Source organism: Oncorhynchus masou, chromosome 33 (assembly GCF_036934945.1).
Source record: "Oncorhynchus masou masou isolate Uvic2021 chromosome 33, UVic_Omas_1.1, whole genome shotgun sequence".
NCBI classification, from domain to species: Eukaryota; Metazoa; Chordata; class Actinopteri; order Salmoniformes; family Salmonidae; genus Oncorhynchus; species Oncorhynchus masou.
Genome location: NC_088244.1, coordinates 41,523,244 through 41,549,532, shown reverse-complemented (window position 1 = coordinate 41,549,532; position 26,289 = coordinate 41,523,244). Strand labels below are relative to the sequence as shown.

Below are 26,289 nucleotides of genomic sequence, written 5' to 3'. Positions count from 1 at the left end.
TTGTGGGGGTGCTTTGCTGCAGGAGGGACTGGTGCAATTCACAAAATAGATGGCATCACGAGGGAGGAAAATATGTGGATATATATTGAAGCAACATCTTGGTCGCAAATGGGTCTTCCAAATGTACAATGACCACAAGCATACATCCAAAGTTGTGGCAACATGGCTTAAGGACAACAAAGTCAATGTATTGGAGTGGCCATCACAAAGCCCTGACCTCAATCCTATAGAACATTTGTGGGCAGAACTGAAAAAGGCATGTGCGAGCAAGGAGGCCTAACAAACCTGACTCAGTTACACTAGCTCTGTCAGGAGGAATGGGCCAAAATTCACCCAACTTATTGTGGGAAGCTTGTGGAAGGCTACCCAAAACATTTGACCCAAGTTAAACAATTTAAAGGCAATGCTAACAAATACTAATTGAGTGTATGGCAACTTCTGACCCACTGGGAATGTGATGAAAGAAATAAAAGCTGAAATAAACCACTCTTATTATTCTGACATTTCACGTTCTTAAAATAAAGTGGTGATCCTAACTGACCTAAAACAGGGAATTTTTAGTAGGATTAAATGTCAGGAATTGTGAAAAAGTTTAAATGTACAGTTTAAATGTACAGTATTTAGCTAAGGTGTATGTAAACTTTGGACTTCAACTGTAAATGTTATATTTTCATTTTTAATACATTTGCAAAAATTTCTACAAACATGTTTTTTCTTTGTCATTACGGGGTATTGTGTGTGTAGATTGGTTAGGGAAAAAAACTCTCATCCATTTTAGAATAAGGCTGTAAAGTAACAAAAACTGAATAGGTCTGAATGTTTCCCGAATGCACTGTATATAGAATCTACAGACCTTACTGAGTACTCCCTACCCCACATTTGTATCGGCAAAAATAAAAATAAATTCCTGTACGGTGGTATATTTGTACAAAATTGTGTCTTTTTAAACGTTTTTATTAACAAATATCAACAAACCAAAGAGGAATAGTCACATGCAAACAATCATACATACAAACTATTTACATTGCCAGCAATCCTAAACAAACAAATCATATTCATTAAAAATATAAGTTTTAATTGCCTTTTTGTTTTTCATTTCAGTAAAATTAGTGCCATATTGTTTATGTTCATTTATAAAGTGAAAAAAGTTTGGTTTTGAATTAGACCATTTACATTTGTGAATATGAAATTTACCTAGTATTATAAGCAGTTTAATTAAATATACTACATCTTTATCTATGCCAGAATTTCTGAAATAAATCATATCAAAACCATTAGAATACAACCTGTCCTGTAACAAAATTCTGTATGTCAATCCCAAAAAAATCTACTATAAATACAGGCAAAACAAATGGTCTCCTTCTCCATTCCACAGAAATCAGTTAGTCAATATTTAGCTTGAATCTTTCCAAAACATGTTTCACAGGATACATTCTACGTCCTTTACTATGTTACTGATACAATATTTGTTAGCAATTTTCCATGTTTTCCCTCCCTGTATATCACCATAGATATTTGATCAAAATAATCTTGCTGGGGGAATAGTCGTATCACAAACTTCCTAATCTGTTTATTACTACATTTATCTTTGATGTTAATATTGCCAATTAATATATTTTAATGTAAATCTGTTACTTACAGCAACCACAGAGGAATTTAAAAGAGATACAACCCCCCTTGGAATCACATCTAAAACAATTGCATATTCTTTTGGGGTTTAAACTTATCAAGAAATTCCCCATATGAGAGTAGATATCCATCCTTATTCAGTAACTGACCACCCAAAATAATTTTATTCTCAAACCAGTTACGAAAAAAAAAGTTATTTTTAAATCGTATATCTTTGTTGTTCCATATAAAGTATCTGTGAGAGTAAAAATTGTGTTTATACGCTAACATCCAAGCTAAAATTGCCTGCTTATGGAATATGGCCAACTTTACTGGGATTTTATCAACATCAAAATTACATCGAAGCAAAAATTCTAAACCACCACCAGAGTCAAATACATACCTAGGGAAGACATTCCAAATACTGTTCTGGTTCTTAACATACTTCAGATTCCAATTTATTTTAATAGTATTATTTAGAGTATTGAAATCTAAAACCTCGAGACCTCCGTGTTCTTGGGTATTAGTGAGAATATATTTTCGTAGATAGTGAGGCTTGTTCCTCAAAATAAAATTCTAAAGAATCTTATCTAAGTCCTTTACAATTTTAGGGGGTAAGTCAAGTGATACAGACACATAAACCGATCTGGATAACCCTTCAGCTTTGGACAATAAAACCCGACCATATAATGAAATATCTCGAATCAACCAGAGATTCAATTTCTTATTTGTTTTCTCAATAATGGGGTTCAAGTTTAATTCACTCCTTTGTTTTTCATCCTTGCATATAACTATTTCAAGATAAGTAACCGTATCTTTAATTGCGATACCATATACTTCCTGTAAAACACAATCCTTGAGTGGAAATAAAACTGACTTTTTGATATAAATGTTAAAACCCAAAACTAAGGAAGTCTTCAATACATGAAACTGCTTTAGAAACCGCATTCCTATCTCTCAAAAATATGGTGGTATCAGCAGCCAGTTGACATAGTTTATTTAAATTCATTGCCAAGTGCTGAAACACCTTGAAAATTCCCTTTCTTGATATGAAGAGACATAATTTGAGTAACCAATAAAAATTGACTAATTGGGCAGCCCTGCCTAATGCCACGGCCAATATCAAATCTTTGGGATGTCCCGTGAGCTAATTTTCCAGAGCTAGTACAACCACTATATAAAGTTGACTTTCAAAAAAGTCACCAAACCCCCAAAAACATTTTGCTTTGAAAATAAACTTGTGTTCTACAGTGTCAAAAGCTTAATAAAAATCAACAAACATAAGAAAACTATCATCAAGGATGAGGTCATTATAGTCAATCATATCTAAGAACAACCTAATGTTATTACTAATGTGTAGACCATGCATAAAACCAGATTGTTCTTCATCAATTATATGATGCAAGCCTGGTTTCAACCTCAGCAAATACAAGGGAAAATAATTTCCCATCATTATTCAACAGGCTAATGGGTCTCCAGTTGTCTATATAAAGAGTATCCTTATTAGGTTTGGGAATCAAAGTAATTCCACCTTGCTTTAAGGAAGCTGGTAACTCACCTTTTTCTATTGATTCTTGAAACATAGCAAGAATGAAAGGAATCAATTTATCATTGAATGCTTTATAAAACTTGCTTATTAAACCATAGTTTCCAGGGGACCTATTGTCCTTAAGGCTCTTAATACAGTCTTTTATCTCAATTTCAGATAAGTCATCACAAAAATCCCTGAAATCATCATCTTTTTAGCAATGTTTGCTACATTGTCTAAAAAAATATCTATATTGGAAGTTGACTGGTAAAACTGGGCAACATGCTGAGAGATTTCTTGGGAATATTATTAATCATTAATTTACATATGGAATTCTTTTCGCCCGCTATTTTTTCTAAATTAAGAAAATATTTTGTATTTCTCTCTTCCTCTTCCATACATTTTCATCTTGATCTTACAAACGCTCCCCAGGCCCTTTCCTCATAGATAGTCTAACTGGATTTGCAATGATGATAGCTCCAGTAAATCCTGATTAGTTAGTTCAGTTTTTTTTAGTATAATCCATTATTCCCTTTATGATGTCATTCTTTCTCTCTCAATTTCTTTCCCCATTAAAATAGCCAAAATTTCATTAGCTCCCAGTAACTTCCAAACGTATTCATAACACAAGCACAAGTCCAGTATTTATCAATAATTCCTGCTACTTCCTTCTTAAATACTTCATTCTCTAGTAGTGTCTTGTTCATTTTCCAGTAACCTTTACCAACGGTTTTTGTTAACAAACAATGCATATATATCTTTATTGAGATCCCTTTGTGGTCTAGTTAAAATCAATGATTCAATTGAGACTGTATCAACCTTGTCAGCCATATCTTCAGATATCAGCCAAAAATCAATACAGGATTGTATAGATAAATCTTTGGTACTCCATGTAAACAATCTTATCTGGATTCTTATGTCTCCAAATATCTAGAACACCTAACCTTGGACATATATTCCTTATCTCACAAACAGAATTGCTATCCTTAGGGGGCCATCTATCTAGATTATCATGTAATACTGTATTAAAATCTCAACCCCATATTACTTTGGCCAATGGAAATTTAGACATAATTGTACTTATTTTCCTCTCAATGTCTCTAAATAAAATATAGTTACTTGACTTACTGGAAGCATAAATATTTCCAACAATGAATTGAACGTGGTTTACATCTACCAATAGTATAATCCATCACCCTGTATTATCTGCTTCATGACCCAATATATGACCCTTAAAGTTGCCTTTCAAAATAGCGATACCTGCTGACCGATTAGTACCAAATGAAAACCAAATATCACCCCCCCATTGACACATCCAAAACGCAGTATCTGTGGAACAGGCATGAGTTTCTTGAATGAAATAAAAGTCAGCACTCTTACAATACAAAAATAAAGATTTCCTTTTCAAAATATTACAGATTCCCCTGGCATTAATAGAAAAAACAGAAATTGACATTTAATATCACAGTGACTATATGAAGAATATTAAACTTGTATACGTTCACATGAATCGGGTTCTCACAAAAAGAAAAGTTCTTACTAGTTGCAAATCAAAACAGTCCTTTGCACCACGCAAGTGGTTGACCTAAATATATATATATTATTTAAATAAAATTGCAAATAACATTGTACCATAGATTGGTAAAACAAATACCCATCAAGCTAACATTAAGTGTCAGTGCGAATATCCCTGCCATTAAAAATATATATATATAAAAAAAGTTTGGCTCACACAAACAATGCTCTTTCCTCAAGAAATATAAAGTTTTCTTAGATGCAAATAAAACTCAGTCCTGCACAACTCACTTGATAAATCCAGCAGTCAACAAACTAGGTGTCAGTGTGAATTCCCCTTCCATTAACAAAAAGCCTTAGCTCCCATCAAAGTATGCACTTTTCCCTTCCTTCCTTGCTCTCTCAATCATCGGCCACAGATGATTCCGAGCTTCTTTATTAAATGCTGTCAGATCCTCTTTGAACCTCAGGTTGTTATTTTTAAAATAGCCATTTTTCTTTGCACTTTTTCCATGTCATATCCCTGGCTGTCCTACAGATGAATCTCATGATCACTGGTCGTGGTGGCTGGTTTTCCCCATCTCTCAGCCTACCCAGGCATTGTACTACATCCAGAGAACCTGCAACAACATTTCGCTCCTCCTCCGGGACTATTCTGCCCTTGAATTGCGTTTCCAACAACTAAGTCTTCAATAAAACTCTGAAGGCGTGACTTTTCTTGAATGAATATATTGAAAACGTTTATGTTGTGAAACTGCAAAATACAGAAAAGAATATACTTTAGTATTCAATTCACACCGACATACTTGCAGCTGTACATTATACATTTGAAATTGCATGAATAAAAAGCACGTGCTAAGGTACCATGCATCTGGCATGACGCCAAAACATATAGCCAATTGTTACTCATATGGTAATTGGCTAACTCCTTTCATTACTCTAATAATGTACAACCATCTATGTAGAATAACAAAGCATATTACACTAGAAACAGTAACAAACCTACAGTATGCATGACGCACGAGCAAAGCAATACAGCTAACGGCATACATGAAAGGCATTGCAATTTGTGTGAGTAAATGCAACCAACCAACATTGAGTAAGCAACTCTATCAATAACAAGATTATCATCATTAGCTAAATGCTTGAATCGAACTTACAAACAAATATTTTCCAAGGCTGAAGCGTGACAAGAAATAACTACACTGAAAGACCTGCAGCCTAGCGTTGTTTTTAGCTGCTTCTATGGTTGCAGAACAATTCTCTACTTCCTGTTTGCGTACAGTCCAAATACCAGAAAGCCCCACTATGGGGGCGAATAACACCATGGAACACAATGAAAATCAATTTTAACCATTGTAATAAAATAATATGTTACCTCCTAACAGGATGGCAGCACAGGGACTATTGCCCTGCAAATGTCCTTCACTCTTGCTTTGATGTTCTCGTCAGATTTTCCTGCTATTCCATAAATTCAAAGATTCCATCTTCGACTATACCGGTCATTCTCGTTGACCTTTGACTCCATTTGAGTGAGTTCCTTCTCTTGCTTTGCAACCTGAATGTTCAATGCTGCTTCAGAGTTCTTACTTCCTCAGCACTGAAATCAATTGATTTCGTCAGGTTAACGATACTATTAGTGTTCTTTTTTTTTGTTGGCCGTGACGATGCGTACGATGTTGTCCTGTAGTAGCTGGCTCACTTCTCAGCTTCTTTGGAAGTTGCTCCTTGGTTGGGGTATTCGGGTATGAATCACATTCATCCCCATTTTTTACACTGCAAGCATTTGAGTGCGTTTCAACAATGCCTCTTTTCTCCTTGGAAGTTTCAACATCCATTATCTCAGCAACAGTTTGGTCATGTCCTGAGTCCATGCTACTAGCTATGAAGACGTTAGCAGGCTAACTTAACGACACACGCTGAAACTTTTCGGTAACTAACGTTAGCTTGTTCGTTGGAAATCTTCAAAAGTTTGATTAATTAATTATTTTTGTGCAAATTAAAATCATCTGCAGTCTAAAACTATAAACCTTGTGAGAAAACCCTAAAATTGATCCTCAGCTAGAAATGTTAAACCCCCTCATGCCGCCATCTTGAGCATCCCCCCCCCAAACAGTGTCCATGCACCGATTTTAAGGTGTTTGACCACAGTAAAAGGCCAGCAACACTCCGTATTATTCGGCCCCATGAAATGACACAATATATACATTCTACAGACCCTACTTAGTATTCCCCAAAATACGTTTACTGTGGCACCCATAATTTAGTAATATAATAATATATAATAATAGTTTTTGCTCTTTAAGTTAATATGTGATACATATAAAGTGATTCATTTGGGCATTTATTTGAAAACCCAAATGTAACACGTTTAAAACCCAAATGTAATGCAAATGTCACATAAATATAAACAAATATGCTTCATTAATCTTTAGACAATTATTTTCAATATATCATGAATAGATACAGGTTATTGACACCTTTCTATTATTACGTAGGGGAGTTTTATTTTGAAACATCTCGCTATTTCGTGAGCCGGAAGTACTTTTTTAATGCTGCTAATGGCACGCTGATTGTTCAGCAATCGGAAAAATGGCAGCGCACAGGTGCAATATTTTTATGCTGGTGTTCGTTCTTTGTGGATTAACATGTGTGTTTGTTAGAGCGGACATAGAAGACACAAATCATGTGAAAGATGCTGAAAGCGTGGCCGTTGATATTGCACCGAAGGCGAATATAGGCGCGTCACTGCGATCAACTAAAACCGAGGACCAAACCCAGGCCGCTGAAGAGGAAAGGCAATGGGAGGCCGAAACGAATCCCGCAGATGCCCCAAGCGACAACAAAGCTGACCATGTCCATGATACCATGCAAAACCTTGACAGTCGTCCAGCACCGTATGCAAAAGACCAAACCCAAGAGGCAGCGGAAGAGGAGAGGCAATGGGAGGCTACCGAGGTCAAAGAAGCTGACCATGTCCCTGACACCATTCAAATCCCAGACGTCCCTCCACCAACGCCCGCAAAAGATCAGTTTCAGGAAGAGTTGGTGATCAGACCATTGCATTCTGGGGATATCTATGCCAGCTTCCAGTTCCGCACCATGTGGGATACAGACTTCTTACGAGGAAGTAAAGGTAAATAGTGTGGTTTAATATGATGTGTGGGTCAATCACATAATTTATCAAGTAGTTACACAGGGACACCACCAGTCATCAGCGCATATCCAGCACAGGAGGTTGGTGGCATCTTAATTGGGGAGGACAGGCTCGTGGTAAGGGCAGGAGCAGAGTAAGTGAAATGGTATCGAAGACATGGTTTCCAGGTGTTTGATGCCATTCCTTCCGCTCCGTTCCAGCCATTTATTATGAGCCGTCCTCCCCTCAGTAGCCTCCACTGAATTCGTCATGGCCCTGTAGACTCACAGAGCAGGCTTTTGTTCCAGCCCAGCACTAAACATTTTATTCAACCCGTCAAGGGCTTGATAAGTTGAATAGTTGAACCAGGTGTCTTATTGCTGCTGTGCTATGTTGACTAGCTGTGCATTCATTGTCATCAGTACATAGGACCTAGGCCTAATTTGTATGAGGTATGTCCACTGTCCAGTGCACACTTTTGGGAGATTATAGGCCTAGATCTGGTACGTGCACACACCTAAACTCAAGGATGGATTTTATGAACTACATATCAAGTCAACATATTAGTGTTCTATGAAACTCACTGTTTTCTCCCAAATGTTCATTTTCAGTCTCCCACTACCGACTCTTCCCAAAGTCGCTGGGCCAGGTGATTTCAAAGTTCTCTGTGCGTGAGCTCCACATCTCCTTCACTCAGGGCTACTGGAGGACCATGCAGTGGGGCCAGCCATTCCTACCATCGCCCCCTGGTGCTGAACTGTGGGTATGGTTCCAGGACACTGTCACTGAGTGAGTACATATAATATACTGTGTAATTATTTATCCTTACAAGTTCACTTTCTTTATTGTAGAAGATAATGGAGTAGCTTTAGATCGGTTGAATCATTGTTAGTCGGTACTGGTGTCAACTAGAGCTGTATGAATACATATATGTGTGGCTCTAGGCTTGTTCATATGATTGTAATCCCTTTTTGGCTGTACCCCTTTTGATTTGAATGAAACCTTCCATACATTTTGTCCCATGGAATAAGTTGTCAGAAAGTGACTTCAAATGGATGTCAAACTCAACCATTTCTATTTTCCAGTGATGAAGACACTGTTGCTGAATCATGATGGGGTATGCAAAATGGTTCACATTTGAGCACCTCTATCTCCGGACTGTTTTGGCATTCAGTTCCAAAAAGTCCCTTTCTGACTACCTCTACCATGGGCAAACATGTATGGAAGTTTTCGTCCAAATCAAAAGGGGTGCTGTCAGAAAGTGGTTGAAATCATATGGAACGACCCTGTAGTCTCACCCATTTTGTAAACTATGACCGCAGGTACCACTATTATTTGCTCCATTGAGTCTTTGCCCATGAACATATCACAACATTTGACAGGCATGTCTATCTTGTGGCTGGTTGCAGATACTACCATTCTCCCAAACTATATGGGCATTAAAGTGATCTAGTTGTCTATTAAAGTGAATGTCCACTGACGTGAATGATCCAGTGCCTTCAGAATGTATTCACACCCCTTGAATTTTTACACATTTTGTTGTTACAAAGTGGGATTAAAATGGTTTTTGTTTTTTTGTTTTTGTCAATGATATACACAAAATAATTATCTTCACTATCTTGATTTATATTGTTTGTGTTAAATCACCTTTGGCAGCGTTTACAGCTGTGATTCTTTCTGGTAAGTCTAAGAGCTTTGCACACTTGGATTGTACAATATTAGCACATTTTTATTATTTTAAAAAGTGTCAAGCTCTGTCAAGTTAGTTGTTGGTCATTGCTAGACAGACATTTTTAAGTCTTGCCATATATTTAAGACAATTTCTTTTTTTAAGTAAACTTTAACTCAGGAACATTCAATGTCAACTTGCTAAGCAACTCCAGTGTATTGTGTTCTAGGTTATTGTCCTGCTGAAAGATTAATTTATCTCCCAGTGTCTGTTGGAAAGCAGACTGAACCAGGTTTTCCTCTAGTATTTTGCCTGTGCTTAGCTCTATTATGTTTCTTTTTATCCTAAAAAAAGCTTTCATGTGTTGTTGGATTTGCCCTAAACATAACGCTTTGTATTCAGGACATAAAGTTAATTTCTTTGTCACATTTTCTGCAGTCTTACTTTAGTGCCTTATTGCAAACAGGATGCATATTTTGTAATATTTGCATTCTGTACAGGCTTCCTTCTTTTCACTCTCCTTTATTTTAGTATTGTGGAGTAGGCCTAACTACAATTTTGTTGATCCATCCTCCGTTATCTTTTGTCAGAGCCATGTTTTAGCTGTTTTAAAATCACCATTGGCCTCCTGGTGAAATCCCTGAGTGGTTTTCTTCCTTTCCAGCAACTGATTTAGGACGGTCGCTTTTGTCTTTGTAGTGACTGGGTGTATTGTTACACCATCCAAAGTGTAAAATGAATAACTGCCCCATGCTCAAAGGGATATTCAATGTCTGCTTTTTCTTTTAATCCATCTTCCTTATAAGTAAGTGCCCTTGTTTGCGAACGATAGGACAACCTCCCTGGTCTTTGTGGTTGAATCTGTGCTGTTCACCTTGGACCTTAAAGATAATTGTATGTGTGGGGTACACCAATAGGGTAGTGATTTTAAACATGTTAAACACTATTTTTGCACATAGTGAATCCATGCAACTTATTACGTGACTTGTTAAGAACATTTATACTCCTGAACTTTAGGCTTGCCATATCAAAAGGGTTGAGTACTTATTGGCTGAAGACATTTCAGCTTTTCATTTTTTAAATTAATTTGTAAACATTTATAAAACACAATTCCACTTTGACATTATGGGGTATTGTATTTAGATCAGTGACACAATTTTAAATTCAGGCTGTAACAACAAAATGTGGGAAAAAACCAAGGTGTGAATTATTTCTGAAGGCCCTATAACTGTACCCTTCGTTTGATCCTTCGTCTTATAGTGTGGACGGTGCCTGGAAGGAGCTGACCAACGTTCTCTCAGGGATCTTCTGTGCCTCCCTGAACTTCATTGACTCCACCAACACGGTGCAGCCCAGTGCCTCCTTCAAACCTCTTGGCTTGGGCAACGGTACGTTTCCTCACACTCAAGTCTCTACAGTAGCTCGCCTACCTCTGAACTGAGAGCAGTGCTCATGAAGCACCAGAGTGAAACAGAGGTACCATCTGTAATTGTCCAGTAAGGAACACTTCTACGGTGTGACCATGAATATGATCCCGTGCCAACCAATGCTTTGTTGTTATGTCAAACTGAAAAGACAATGCCATGAGTCTTTACAGCAGGGGTGAGCAATTCTATGTCTGGTATGGGGGTAGTTTTTACTCAAGCCAAGTGGTTAAACACCCCATTCAACTACCTAACTAGTCATATTCAGGTGTGCATCTTGGCTATAAGCCTGCAATCTTACCAGCCCTGGTGGGGTAAGAATCCTACTCCTGCCATATTTTTGTCATATGTACTCAAAAGGAATCTCAAAGAAGTTAGTTAAAGATGTGAAACACTACGGTAGTGATGTGTGACTCTCCATAATGTCTTGTCTGTTGATTTTTGTCGTCTCATGTACCTTCTTTGTGTCCTCTAATCAGTAACAGACCAGCGCTTCCTCCGCTATGCTGTGTTGCCGCGGGAGATCGTCTGTACTGAGAACCTGACTCCGTGGAAGAAACTCCTTCCCTGTGGCTCCAAGGTACCTGTCTGTCTTATGTTTGATGCTCTTATGAAAGTTGCATCTAGCCAAAGCTTTAAACTTTTGTACAATACATCTGAAGTCTGCATAACTCCTATGTGTGCAATGGCTTCCTTCTTGGCTTATGTGTTTGGCTTTGGGTGGTTATTTTTGTTATCCTTTTATTGTAGTTGACTTTGTATGTATGTGTGTGTGGTGATTAACCATGTCCTTCATGTTGCCCCTCCTTCCACTAGGCTGGTCTGGCAGTCCTGATGAAGTCTGAGAAACTCTTCCACAGCAGCTTCCATTCCCAGGCTCTACACTTCAGACCTGTGTGTCAGGTAATACAGTTTGTAGTGCACATACACTACCGGTCAAAAGTTTTAGAACACCTCATCAATCTAAACGCAATACCCCATAATGACAAAGATATTTATATATATATATATATATCTCAGCAAAAAAAGAAACGTCCCTTTTTCAGGACCCTGTCTTTCAAAGATCATTTTTAAAAATCAAAATAACTTCCCGGATCTTCATTGTAAAGGGTTTTAATACTGTTTCTCATGCTCATGTTCAATGAACCATAAACAATTAAGGAACATGCAACTGTGGAACGGTTGTTAAGACACTAACAGCTTACAGACTGTAGGCAATTAAGGTCACAGTTATGAAAACTTAGGACACTGAAGAGGCCTTTCTATTGACTCTGAAAAACACCAAAAGAAAGATGTCCAAGGTCCCTGCTCATCTGTGTGAATGTGCCTTGGGCATGCTGCAAGGAGGAATGAGGACTGCAGGTGTAGCCAATAAATTGCAATGTCCGTACTGTGCGACGCCTAAGACAGAGCTACATGGAGACAGGACGGACAGCTGATCATCCTTGCAGTGGCAGACCACGTGTAACAACACCTGCACAGGATCAGTACATCCAAACATTACACCTGCGGGACAGGTACAGGATGGCAACAACAACTGCCCGAGTTACACCAGGAACGCACAATCCCTCCATCAGTGCTCAGACTGTCCGCAATAGGCCGAGAGAGGCTGGACTGAGGGCTTGTAGGCCTGTTGTAAGGCATTCGTGTTTATCGTCGAAGGAATGAGCGTTACACTTAGGCCTGTACTTTGGAGCGGGATCGATTTTGGAGTTGGAGGGTCCGTCATGGTCTGGGGCAGTGTGTCACAGCATCATCGGACGGAGCTTGTTGTCATTGCAGGCAATCTCAACGCTGTGCGTCCCAGGGAAGACATCCTCCTCCCTCATGTGGTACCTTTCCTTCAGGCTCATCCTGACATGACCCTCCAGCATGACAATGCCACCAGCCATACTTCTCATTCTGTGCGTGATTTCCTGCAAGACAGGAATGTCAGTGTTCTGCCATGGCCAGCGAAGAGCCCGGATCTCAATCCCATTGAGCACGCCTGGGACCTGTGGGATTGGAGGTTGAGGGCTAGGGCCATTCCCCCGAGAAATGTCTGGGAACTTGCAGGTGCCTTGGTGGAAGAGGGGAGTAACATCTCACAGCAAGAACTGGCAAATCTTGTGCAGTCCATGAGGAGGAGATGCACTGTAGTACTGAATATAATTGGTGGCCACACCAGATGCTGACTGTTACTTTTGGTTTTGACCCCCCTTCCCCTTTGTCCAGGGACACATTATTCAATTTCTGTTAGTCACGTGTTTGTGGGACTTGTTCAGTCTGTCTCAGTTGTTGAATCATGTTATGTTCATGCAAATATTTACACATGTTAATTTTGCTGAAAATAAATGCAGTTGACAGTGAGTGGATGTTTCTTTTTTTGCTGTGTGTGTGTGTGTGTGTTTGTATACACACACAGTATATCACAAAAGTGAGTACACCCCTCACATTTTTGTAAATATTTGAGTATATCTTTTCATGTGACAACACTGAAGAAATGACACTTTGCTACAATGTAAAGTAGTGAGTGTACAGCTTGTCTAACAGTGTAAATTTGCTGTTCCCTCAAAATAACTCAACACACAACCATTCATGTCTAAACCGCTGGCAACAAAAGTGAGTACACCCCTAAGTGAAAATGTCCAAATTGGGCCCAATTAGCCATTTTCCCTCCCTGGTGTCATGTGACTCGTTAGTGTTACAAGGTCTCAGGTGTGAATGGGGAGCAGGTGTGTTAAATTTGGTGTCATCGTTTTCACACTCCCTCATACTGACTGGTCACTGGAAGTTCAACATGGCACCTCATGGCAAAGAATTCTCTGAGGATCTGAAAAAAATAATTGTTACTCTACATAAAGATGGCCTGGCCTATAAGAAGATTGCCAAGACCCTGAAACTGAGCTGCAGCACGGTGGCCAAGACCATACAGAGGTTTAACTGGACAGGGTCCACTCAGAACAGGCCTTGCCATGGTCGACCAAAGAAGTTGAGTGCACGTGCTCAGCGTCATATCCAGAGGTTGTCTTTGGGAAATAGACGTATGAGTGCTGCCAGCATTGCTGCAGAGGTTGAAGGGGTGGGTGGTCAGTGCTCAGACCATACGCCGTACACTGCATCAAATTGGTCTGCATGGCTGTCATCCCAGAAGGAAGCCTCTTCTAAAGATGATGCACAATGAATTCCATGCCCAAGAGGGTTAAGGCAGTGCTGGAAAATGATGGTGGCCACACAAAATATTGACACTTTGGGCCCAATTTGGTAATTTTCACTTAGGGGTGTACTCACTTTTATTGCCAGCGGTTTAGACATGAATGGCTGTGTGTTGAGTTATTTTGAGGGAACATCAAATTTACACTGTTAGACAAGCTGTACACTCACTACTTTACATTGTAGCAAAGTGCCATTTCTTCAGTGTTGTCACATGAAAAGATATACTCAAATTTTTACAAAATTTGAGGGGTGTACTCACTTTTGTTATATACTGTATTATTATGGTTGAAGTCGGAAGCTTACATACATCTTAGCCAAATACATTTAAACTCAGTTTTTAACAATTCTTGACATTTAATCCAAGTAAATATTCCCTGTCTTAGGTTAGTTAGGATCACCACATTATTTTAAGAATGTGAAATGTCAGAATAATAGTAGATAAAAAAAAATATTTCAGCTTTTATTTCTTTAATCACATTCACAGTGGGTCAGAAGTTTTACATACATGCAATTAGTATTTGGTAGCATTGCCTTTTAACTTGTTTAACTTGGGTCAAATGTTTTGGGTAGTCTTCCTCAAGCTTCCCACAATAAGTTGGGTGAATTTTGTCCCAATCCTCCTGACAGAGCTGGTGTAACGGAGTCAGGTTTGTGGGCCTCCTTGCTCACACACGCTTTTTCAGTTCTGCCCACAAATTTAATATAGGATTGAGGTCAGGGCTTTGTGATGGCCACTCCAATAGCTTGACTTTGTTGTCCTTAAGCCATTTTGCCACAACTTTGGAAGTATGCTTGAGGGTCCTTCTCCATTTGGAAGACCCATTTGTGACCAAGCTGTAACTGATGTCTTGAGATGTTGCTTCAATATATATCCACATAATTTCCTTTCCTCACGATGCCATCTATTTTGTGAAGTGTGACAGTCCCTCCTGCAGCAAAGCACATGATGCTGCCACCCTAGTGCTTCACGTTTGGGATGGTGTTTTTTGGCTTGCAAGCCTCCCCCTTTTCCCTCCAAACATAATGATGGTCATTATGGCCAAACAGTTCTATTTCTTTTTCATCAGACCAGAGGATGTTTCTCAAAAGTACGATCTTTGTCCCCATGTGCAGTTGCAAACAGTAGTCTGGCTTTTTTATGGTGGTTTTGGAGCAGTGGCTTCTGCCTTGCTGAGTGGCCTATCAGGTTAAGTTGACATAGGACTTGTTTTACTGTGGATATAGATACTTTTGTACCTGTTGTCTCCAGCATCTTCACAAGGTCCTTTGCTGTTGTTCTGGGGTTGATTTGCACTTTTTGCATCAAAGTACATTCATCTCTAGGAGACAGAACGCATCTCCTTCATGAGCGGATTGACGGCTGCGTGGTCCCATGGTGTTTATACTTGCGTACTATTGTTTGTACAGATGAATGTGGTACCTTCAGGCGTTTGGAAATTGCTCCCAAGGATGAACCAGACTTGTGGAGGTCTACAATGTTTTCTGAAGTATTGGCTGATTTATTTGGATTTTCCCATGATGTCAAGCAAAGAGGCATTGAGTTTGAAGGTAGGCCTTGAAATACATCCACAGGTACACCTCCAATTGACTCAAGTGATGTCAATTAGCCTGTCAGAAGCTTCTAAAGCCATAACATAATTTTCTGGAATTTTCCAAGCTGTTTAAAGGCACAGTCAACTTAGTGTATGTGAACTTCTGACCCACTGGAATTGTGATTAAGTGAAATAATCTGTCTGTAAACATCTTGTCATGCACAAAGTTGATGTCCGAACTGACTTGCCAAAACTATAGTTTGTTAACAAGACATTTGTGGAGTGGTTGAAAAACAAGTTTTAATGACTTCAACCTAAGTGTATGTAAACTTCTGACTTCGACTGTGTGTGTGTGTGTAACACCTTTTTTTGTTTACTACAAGATTCCATATGTGTTATTTCATAGTTCTGATATCTTCACTATGATTCTACAATGTGGAAAGTAGTAAAAAATAAAATCCCTTGAATGAGTAGGTGTGTCCAAACCTTTGACTGGTGTTATTTACACACACAAAGAAGCAATAAAACTGGCCATCTGTTGACTAGTTGAGTATCTGGAGCACCAGCATTTGTGGGTTCGATTACAGGCTCAAAATGGCCCGAAACAAAAAAACTTTCTTCTGAAACTCGTCAGTCTAGTCGTGTTCTGAAAAATGAAGGCTATTCCATGCGAGAAATGGAATAACCAGAATAGAAAGAGGAGTGGTAGGCCCCAGTGCTCAACTGAGCAAGAGGACAAGTACATTAGTGTCTAGTTTGAGACTTCATTAAATAGTACTCGCAAAACACCAATCTCAATGTCAACAGTGAAGAGGCGACTCCGGGGTGATGGCCTTCTAGGCAGAGTTGCAAAGAAAAAGCCATATGTCAGACTAGCCAATAAAAAGAAAAGATTAAGATGGGCAAAAGAACACAGACACTGGACAGAGTCGCCGCTTCACTGTTGACGTTGAGACTTGTGTTTTGCGGGTACTATTTAATGAAGCTGCCAGTTGAGGACTTTTTTTGGAGATTTACTTTTCAAATACCCGAATGTGAGAGGTTTTAATTTGAATTAAGGGAAAAAGTCCGTTATTGAACATGTGAGACATTCTTACTAATCTGCTAGAGAACCAGTTCTGATTTAAGTATAACTTTTGTGTGAGTTCCAATGCCCTCCAAATTAATAATATGAATGGGCCCATTTTAATTTTGTCTGGCTTGCCTTTCCAAATAAAATTTACTTTTTTTGCTCATATCATTTAAAAAACAAGTCGCTAGGTGTAGGCAAGGCCATAAGCAAATAGGTAACCTGGGATATGACTAAAAAGTTCAATCAGGGTGAATTCTTTCCACAAATAGATAGATCTTGCTACCATGGAAAGGAAAATACCCATCTATTTATGTTAACTTTCTATTCAAATGTATTATAGTGAGAGAATCTTTCTTTTGGGATATGAAATAAGCTTGAGTGCATATGGAACATTTCTGGGATATTTTATTTCAGCTCATGAAAAATGGGACCAACACGTTACATGTTCATATTTTTGTTCAGTGTAGTTGGTCGTAGTCATTTTTTAATGTAAGAGTTTAGGAATAGAGAATCTTCGTTAATTGTCTCACGGTCTTCATTGTCTCAAATAAAACCACTGGTTTCTCCTTCCATGTTACATCTTTCCATCCTATCCTAATCCCATTTGTAATCTTGTCACTTTTGATGAGCCCCAGCCTTGATATGACACTATATGGTTGTTTCAGGACTGGAAGTGCAAATCCACAGTGTGGGAGCTGAGACAGACACTGAACGTGGTGTTCGACCTGCACACCTCTGGCCAGGGCAAACGAGGTGAGAGGTCTCTTGCATTCAATATTATACCCCTTTCACACACCTAAGCAGAGCCGAACTGTACTGCACTGGCCTGTTTATGCATCCACTATATATTTGCTGGAAACATAAAGGAAAATAACAGTGCCAGCACATTACAGTTCAGGTCTGCATGATAGTGTGAAAATGGTATAAGTAATTTCACCCACTATTGCTAAAACACATCGGTGTTACCAAAATCTACTGTACCTTCCACCGATTTCATGTAGGTGCAAGGCTTGAACGGTATATCATATATGTACTGTATACTGGGGTATTTGGGGAAAAAATACAGGATGGTTTTTCAATACTGTCAACTATTTGAAGTTTTTCAATAAATCTGAATATTTTTAGCTTTTTAAGCAAATACCTGCAGTGTAATAAATTAGGAGATTAAGCAGATTGTGTTCTACATTTTACCTTTCTCGTGAGTCCAGCTGTGTATTTGGTTTAACTTGCTAGTTAGCTAAGTAAGTGGCTGAATTAATAAGGAGATTGGGCGTCATAGTTTTATCTTTCTGCCGTGTTTGAGAACTCATCGAATTCGATTTGACATCTGTACAGTTGCCACTGCTACCATCTTGATTTCCTTGCATTTATTTTTTCCCCTCTCCATTCTTGGCCCGTCAGCTTCTTCCCCCTCTTCCCTGAGCAGAGCAGGCAGGCCCGTGGCCATTTATGACTCCACATACAGACTCAGTGTGTACACATGTTGCTCCAGAGCCAGTACTATTCTTCCTTCAGACAAGCATGCATCAAAACGTTGTTCTTTTGCACAATGTGCCTCGTTCATATTTGTTTGAAAATGCCCAGACTCACCAAACATTACATTCGGTGGCTCCTACCTACACTTATATAAACGTTTTGAGCTGGATTGCCTGTCTTTGCAATTAGTTTATTTTCAAATGTTCTTAGCTTTCTGGTAATGGTCGCCCCCTGTGGTCTTTAAAAAAGAAAAATGTGCGCCCCTTGTGTACTAAAACGGTAATACTGTCAATCCCGTGATGAGAGAAGGACGGTATAAACATCTGGATACCCCACAACCCAGGTAGGTGGATTTGCGTGCTAGCTGGATGATACAAAGCAAAAAGGGCATGTTTTTCAAATAAAATCAAACTTGATTTAAAGTGCATTTAAAGTTGTAAAACCCGTTAGTGAAACAATAAAATTAAAGAAATAATTAACAACTTTTCATATAAAAGTTGCTTATGTCTAATGACGTGTACAGACATGGACTTTTCTGTGCTCCTTGAAAAAGACTGTTCAATACCTTTTTAAATACAAAAGGGGCTAAGATGAATGTGATGTTACGATGGTGATGTTGGTTATTGGGTGTTTTGACAGAGTGGTCCCTGTTCAAGATGTTCTCTCGCACCCTGACTGAAGCCTGCCCGCTGGCCTCCTCCAGTAAAGTGTACGTGGATGTCACAGACAACCCTCAGGTCTGCATCTTTACATGACTGTTAACGTTACCCAACTCCACATTCTATTCAGTTGGCAGACAATCTTACTCTTGAGTGCATACGCATTATTGTTAATTCATTGATTGGCGAATCAATATTTGTCTGTTTGTATATGAATGATTGCATGTGTGTGATTTGTTAACTCTAAAACATCAGACAACACTATGGAGAAGTGTTATTCTATGGTAATTATGCAGGCAGGTGGTGTTGTATTTCCCCTACAGGGAGAGCTGTTTGAGCTGAGCCCAACCACTCCCCTGCTCAGCCAGGCTGTGGTGCTTGGGGACCGGAGAACCTACTCGGTCTATGACCTCACTAACCAGGCCACGTTCGGACAAACGCGCTCCCTCAACATGCTGCTGCGCTGGCGAGCAGCCGAGAGTGGTGAGTGACCTGTAAAGAGCACAACACGTGAGCTGCGTTTTAATTCCAGAAAATGTTTTTTCCCTCGACTGTCTGTTCCCCTCCATTCACAAATTGCTGTTACACAAGTGGAATAAGGAACAATCCCTATCCGTCTTGTATAATTGCAAAAACTGCTCAACCCCATTTACAATACAATTATTATGCAGTTACTAAAATACTAAGAAACTGCATGTTAATACAATGTTACTCGTATAATTTGCAGTTACTGCCAGGGCTGTTGCGGTGACCGTATTACTGCCACACCGGCGGTCACGAGTCATGAAGACAGTCAAATTCCACATGACCGCTTAGTCATGTTAATTAGGCTTCTCCAAGCTCTGATGCTGCAGATGGTCATTAGTAGCCTACCAAACTTGCTGACTGCCTGGCACACTCAGCACTCTCTTGTCCCTCTAATCACTCTGACATCAATGCAAATGTGTTTGAAAATCTGAACAAACACTACATGAAAGCCCATGTGCTCATGTTGTGTAACATTTCTCTAGGCTATGCAATTGCGGGAGAAAACAGAGTGATGGCCTCTACTAAAAAGAGGAGGATCTCATCAGCTTTCTATAAGCTAGGCCTACTATATTTATTTCTTAACTTTCCTAATATTAAGCACATAGGCTATGCTCCTGTTTGGAAGATAAACAATATGGCTGGCATGAAAATGAACAACGTGAAAGCGTCCTCCATTCGCTATTTAAGTGCATAGTTGATATTTGTTTCCCGCTGCCTCTGTTTCAAGACCGGTGCATGGTAATGGTCCATTCTAAATCAAAACAAATTCCTCACACCTTATTTACTATATGTAAAGACAAGATTAAATCAAGAATAGTAGGATTGGTGACAATATTAACCTATCACTTGTGAATTACAGTGGGGCAAATAAGTATTTAGTCAACCACCAATTGTGCAAGTTCTCCCACTTAAAAAGATGAGGCCTGTAATTTTCATCATAGGCACACTTCAACTATGACAGACAAAATGAGGAAAAAAAATCCAGAAAATCACATTGTAGGATTTTTAATTATGGTGGAAAATAAGTATTTGGTAACCTACAAACAAGCAAGATTTCTGGCTCTCACAGACCTGTAACTTCTTCTTTAAGAGGCTTCTCTGTTCCTCCACACGTTACCTGTATTAATGGCACCTGTTTGAACTTGTTATCAGTATAAAAGAAACCTGTCCACAACCTCAAACAGTCACACTCCAAACTCCACTATGGCCAAGACCAAAGAGCTGTCAAAGGACACCAGAATCAAAATTGTAGACCTGCACCAGGCTGGGAAGACTGAATCTGCAATAGGTAAGCAGCTTGGTTTGAAGAAATCAACTGTGGGAGAAATTATTAGGAAAGGGAAGACATACAAGACCACTGATAATCTCCCTCGATCTGGTGCTCCACGCAAGATCTCACCCCGTGGGGTCAAAATGATCACAAGAACGGTGAGCAAAAATCCCAGAACCACATGGGGGGACCTAGTGAATGACCTGCAGAGAGCTGGGACCAAAGTAACAAAGCCTACCATCAGTAACACACAACGCCGCCAGGGACTCAAATCCTGCAGTGCCAGATGTGTCCCCCTGCTTAAGCCAGTACATGTCCAGGCCCGTCTGAAGTTTTCTAGGGAGCATTTGGATGATCCAGAAGAAGATTGGGAGTATGTCATATGGTACATAGAATAGGTTGACTTTTGTACTGTAGAAGATTGATATAGGCTAGTGATTTTGTTGTTCGTTAGGCCTATTCATCTTGTTGGCTGACGAAAAGTGAATGTGGACAGTTCTTCCAATATCTTCAACATGCACCTCGGAATTGGATAAGGACGCACGCAGTTGCGTTCCCCGAAGTGTCTGTTTTCACTTGTAGCCTATGAGAAAGACCTGATCATGTGATGGAGAGCATGTGAGTGAGAGGTGCCTAGGAGCATGCAGCACTCTCATCCACAATTTATCCAAATCTTGTCTGTATGATATGACTAATGATGATTTGAAAAAAAGTTAGTAGAGAAACTAAATTTACATGAATAGCTTTAAATTAAGCATATAGGAGAACCCATTTATTTGTTAACCACTCAACACAGAATAGTCGCATGTGAGCAGTCCCTCACATCGTTTGGAGCTTTGTTCAATTCTATTCTTCATAGGGCACAACGGCCACTGGCCGCAAAAAGCATGGATTTTTTTTTAGGGTGCATTACTGCCACAAAGGGGATGCCGCTGTGAAATTTGAGGCATTATCAAGTGCTTGTCAAATTGTGAATGAGAGCCTAATGAATTGTCTACAACCTGTGCAAGAAACTAAGCAGAACTCTTCAAATCATCATCATCAAACTAAGCAGAACTTTTCAAATCATCATTAGTCATATCATACAGCCTTACAATGAATTAAACATCTAACCATATAGTCCAACGTTTGTAGAACTAAATTTACATGAATAACTCTAAATTAAGCATATAGGAGTATCTATTTCTTTGTTAAACGCTGAACACAGAATAGTGCAGTCCCTCAAATCGTTTCAAGCTTTGTTCAATTGTATTCTTCATGCTATAACATAATGCCACGGAATTCTAAGCAAATCTTGTCTGCTAAATTAACTAGTGTAGCCCACAGCCATTTGGCATAGCCAGATCAGGACATAACATAAGGACAACTCAAAGTATGCTATTCTGTTCTTCTGAAATAGACTACATAGCCCTAGTTACTGCACAGTAAGATCAGGTAATGTGTTACCAAAAAAGGTGTAAAAATTGTGATATGAATTAATTTCCATGTGGAGCATATAAAATGTTGTTTTTATAAAACTCACCATAGAAATTATATTTATATTCTAGTAATTTTATGATTGACAATATGAACACTCCCTCCTTCCCCCTCCCCAGGAGACATGCTGCGTCCCCTACTGCATGGAGAGCGCTACGTGGCCGGCTACGGGCTGCAGACGGGAGAGATCCACACCCTGATGTACAACAACCACCCATACCGGGCCTTCCCCGTGCTCCTGCTAGACACTGTGCCCTGGTACCTGCGCCTCTACATCCACACACTCACTGTCACCAGCAAGGGCCGTGACAACAAACCCAGTGAGTACCTCAGTCCCGCTGTTCACCTGCTGACACTGTTCCACCTAAGCCTGATTATAAATGGCAGCTACCTATTGATAGCAGTTGAGGGAAAGGCCATTTCTTCCCACATGGGGGAGCACATGCTTCAGTATCATAAAGCCTCATGCAGCCACAAAATGTGCCTGACCTAAAATGTTATATTTTGAAGAGAACTTGACAAAGTGAAAACAGGTTTTTGAAATTTTTAGAAATGTCTTAAAAATAAAGAACATACCGTACCTTATTTACGTAAGTATTCAGACCCTTTGCTATCAGACTCTAAATTAATCTCAGTTGCATCCTTTTTCCATTTATCATTCCTGTGATGTTTCTACAACTTGATTGGTGTCCATCTGTGGTAAATTCAATTAATTTGAAAAGGCACACACACCTGTCTATATAAGGTCCCACAATTGACAGTGCATGTCAGAGGAAAAACCAAGCCATGAGGTGAAACTAATTGTCCACAGATCTCCAAAACAGGATTTTGTTGAAGCACAGATCTGGGGAAGGGTACCAACAAATATATGCAGCATTTAAGGTTCCCAAGAACACAGTGGCCTCCTTCGTTCTTAAATGGCAGAAGTATGGAACCACCAAGACCCTTCCTAGAGCTGGCCGGACGGCCAAACTGAGCAATCGGGAGAAGGACCCGATGGTCCCTCTGACAAATCTCCATAGTTCTTCTGTGGACATGGGAGAACTTTCCAGAAGGACAACCATCTCTGTAGCACTCCACTTATCAGGGCTTTATGGTTGAGTGGCCAGACGGAAGCCACTCCTCAGTAAAAGGAACATGACAGCCCGCTTGGAGTTTGCCAAAAGGCCCCTAAAGGACTCTTTAGCCTGAATGTGTCACGTCTGGAGGAAACCTGGCACCATCCTTATAGTAAAACATGGTGGCTGCTGCATCATGCTGTGGGGATGCTTTTCAGCGGCAGGGACTGGGAGACGAGTCCGGATCGAGGGAAAGATAAACGGTGCAAAGTACAGAAAGATCCTTGATGAAAACCTGCTCCAGAGCACTCAGGACCTGACTGGGGCGAAGGTTCACCTTCCGACAAGACAACATAGGACTAGCTTCGGGACAAGTCTCTGAATACCATCTTTGAGTGGCACAGCCAGAGCTCGGACTTGAACCCGATTGATTGGACATCTCTGGAGAGACCTGAAAATAGCTGTGCAGCAACGTTCCCCATCCAACCTGACAGAGCTTGAGAGGATCTGCAGAGAAGAATGGGAGAAACTCCCCAAATACATGTGCGCCAAGCTTGTAGCGTCATACCCAAGAAGACTCTGGTCTGTAATCGCTGCCAAAGGTGCTTCAACAAGTAACTGAGTAAAGGGTCTGAATACTTATGTAAATGTGATATAAAAAATAAAAAAAACTATTCGCTAAGGGTTATGTGTGTTTGTAGATTGAGGGAACATTTATTTAAATGTTTTTTTAATAAGGCTGTAACGTAACAAAATGTGGAAAAAGTCAAGGGGTCTGAATACTTATCGAATGCACTGTAGTATCAATGAATTAATCAATGTTGGTATTATTTTCTCCTTCATGGCATGAAGAGTGCAATAGCTCAAACTGAAGAGGACTTCTATGAGAAGATTGATTGGATTCTTTCTCTCTTTGATATGTTTCACACCTTTTCAATTCAGACTCAAAGTAGGAACTTCATTATCATAATGTGGGATGGGTATACAGTTGAAGTCGGAAGTTTACATAGTTATGTTGGTGTCATTAAAAGTCGTTTTTCAACCACTCCACAAATTTCTTGTTATAGCTTTGGGCAAGTCGGTTAGGACATCTACTTCGTGCATGACACAAGTCATTTTTCCAACAATTGTTTGCAGACAGATTATTTCACTTATAATTGACTGTATGACAATTCCAGTGGGTCCGAAGTTTACATACAGTAAGTTGATTGTGCTTTTAAACAGCTTGGAAAATTACAGAAAATGTCATGGCTTTATAAGCTTCTGATAGGCTAATTGACATCATTTTAGTCAATTTGAGGTGTACCTGTGGATGTATTTCAAGGCCTACCTTCAAACTCAGTGTCTCTTTGCGTGACACCATGGGAAAATCAAATGAAATCAGACAAGACCTCAGGAAAAACATTGTAGACCTCCACAAGTCTGGTTCATCCATGGGAGCAATTTCCAAACACCTGAAGGTGCCACGTTCATCTGTACAAAAAATAGTACGCAAGTATAAACACCATGGGACCACACAACCTTCATGGAGCTCAGGAAGGAGACGCGTTTTGTCTCCTAGAGACTTTGGTGCGAAAAGTGCAAATCAATCCCAGAACAACAGCAAAGGACCTTGTGAAGATGCTGGAGCAAACCAGCACAAAAGTATCTATATCGACATATCCTGAAAGGCCGCTCAGCAAAGAAGAAGGTACTGCGCCAAAACTGCCATAAAAAAGCCAGACTACGGTTTGCAACTGCACATGGAGACAAAGATCAATACTTTTTGGAGAAATGTCCTCTGTTCTGATGAAACAAAAATAGAACTGTTTGGCCATAATGACCATCGTTATGTTTGGAGGAAAAAGGGGGAGGCTTGCAAGCTGAAGAACACCATCCCAACCGTGAAGCACGTGGGTGGCAGCATCATGTTGTGGGGGTGTTTTGCTGCAGGAGGGTCTGGTGCACTTCACAAAATAGATGGCATCATGAGGAACGGAAATTATGTGGATATATTGAAGCAACATCTCAAGACATCAGTTTGGATGTTAAAGCTTGGTCACAAATGGGTCTTCCAAATGGAAAATGACCCCAAGCATACTTCCAAAGTTGTGGCAAAATGGCTTAATGACAAAGTCAAGCTATTGGAGTGGCCATCACAAAGCCCTGACCTCAAATCCTATATTAAATTTGTTGGCAGAACTGAAAAAGCCTGTGCAAGCAAGGATGCCTACCAACCTGACTCAGTTACACCAGCTATGTCAGGAGGATTGTGACAAAATTCACCGAATTTATTGTGGGAAGCTTGTGGAAGACTACTCGAAACGTTTGACCCAAGTTAAACAATTTTAAAGACAATGCTGCCAAATACTAATTGAGTGTATGTAAACTTCTGACCCACTGGGAATGTGATGAAAGAAATAAGCTGAAGTAAATAATTCTCTCTACATTTATTCTGACATTTCACATTCTTAAAATAAATTGGTGATCCCAACTGAGCTAAGACAGGGAATTTTTACTATGATTAAATGTCAGGAATTGTGACACACTGCATTTAAATGTATTTGGCTCAGGTGTATGTAAACTTCCGACTTCAATTGTATGGTCTTCTCTATTCGCAACAGAAAATTGACAGTCAAATGATTTGGCGTAAATAAAAGCAAGCACCAAATGCTTGATAAGTGTATGACATGTGAAAGCTTAATTACAATATTAGTGGGAATGGAATATAATTGGATAATTACAGGAAAGTTCAGATTGATGCAGCGTGTGGATCGCTATTTCTAAGATCAATATGGACAATGCTCTGTGCTTGAAGTTGAATAGGCACTTTACTAACAAGGGGGCTTTGTTAGAGCACTATTTAAGAAATGAGAGAGAGGCTTACCGGTTTGACAGATGCAATTATGTCATCCATATATTTTTGTCGATAGGCCTATAGCTATTTCCTCCCATTCTGTCATCATACACTCCTGTGTCGGACTTGGGCCTCAAGTCTGGGGTGGAAAATTTACTTATGAAAGTACCATGCTTAGATTCATAATTGACATTTCAGATTGATTTCTTTGCAAACAGCGATAGTTTAGTTCCAAACAAATTGGTTGGAGGCCATACCTAGCTGTATATTGTAAATTCAACCATCATTCAGATCATTCAAATGTGTG

At 39.6% G+C, this 26,289-nt stretch overlaps 1 protein-coding gene and 1 long non-coding RNA gene across 2 annotated transcripts in view; one reads left to right on the top strand and one right to left on the bottom strand.

Annotated features, from left to right (window-relative positions):
- Window positions 1–4,466: 4,466 nt before the first annotated feature.
- On the bottom strand, window positions 4,467–6,781 carry LOC135528568 (uncharacterized). Its single transcript, XR_010453558.1, has 2 exons — window positions 5,812–6,781; window positions 4,467–5,405 (listed from the first exon to the last, which is right to left on the bottom strand). It is a non-coding gene; the product is annotated as an uncharacterized LOC135528568 (long non-coding RNA).
- Window positions 6,782–7,196: 415 nt separating this feature from the next.
- The window catches only part of LOC135528566 (GPI transamidase component PIG-T-like), a 37,919-nt gene continuing 18,826 nt past the window's right edge, over window positions 7,197–26,289 (top strand). Inside the window, exons 1-9 of the mRNA XM_064957739.1 lie at window positions 7,197–7,787; window positions 8,399–8,576; window positions 10,717–10,844; window positions 11,360–11,460; window positions 11,697–11,783; window positions 17,345–17,432; window positions 18,795–18,892; window positions 19,138–19,297; window positions 22,208–22,408. Coding sequence (XP_064813811.1) covers window positions 7,244–7,787; window positions 8,399–8,576; window positions 10,717–10,844; window positions 11,360–11,460; window positions 11,697–11,783; window positions 17,345–17,432; window positions 18,795–18,892; window positions 19,138–19,297; window positions 22,208–22,408 — 1,585 coding nt within the window. The 5' untranslated portion in view covers window positions 7,197–7,243. The remainder of the gene's footprint in view (window positions 7,788–8,398; window positions 8,577–10,716; window positions 10,845–11,359; window positions 11,461–11,696; window positions 11,784–17,344; window positions 17,433–18,794; window positions 18,893–19,137; window positions 19,298–22,207; window positions 22,409–26,289) is intronic.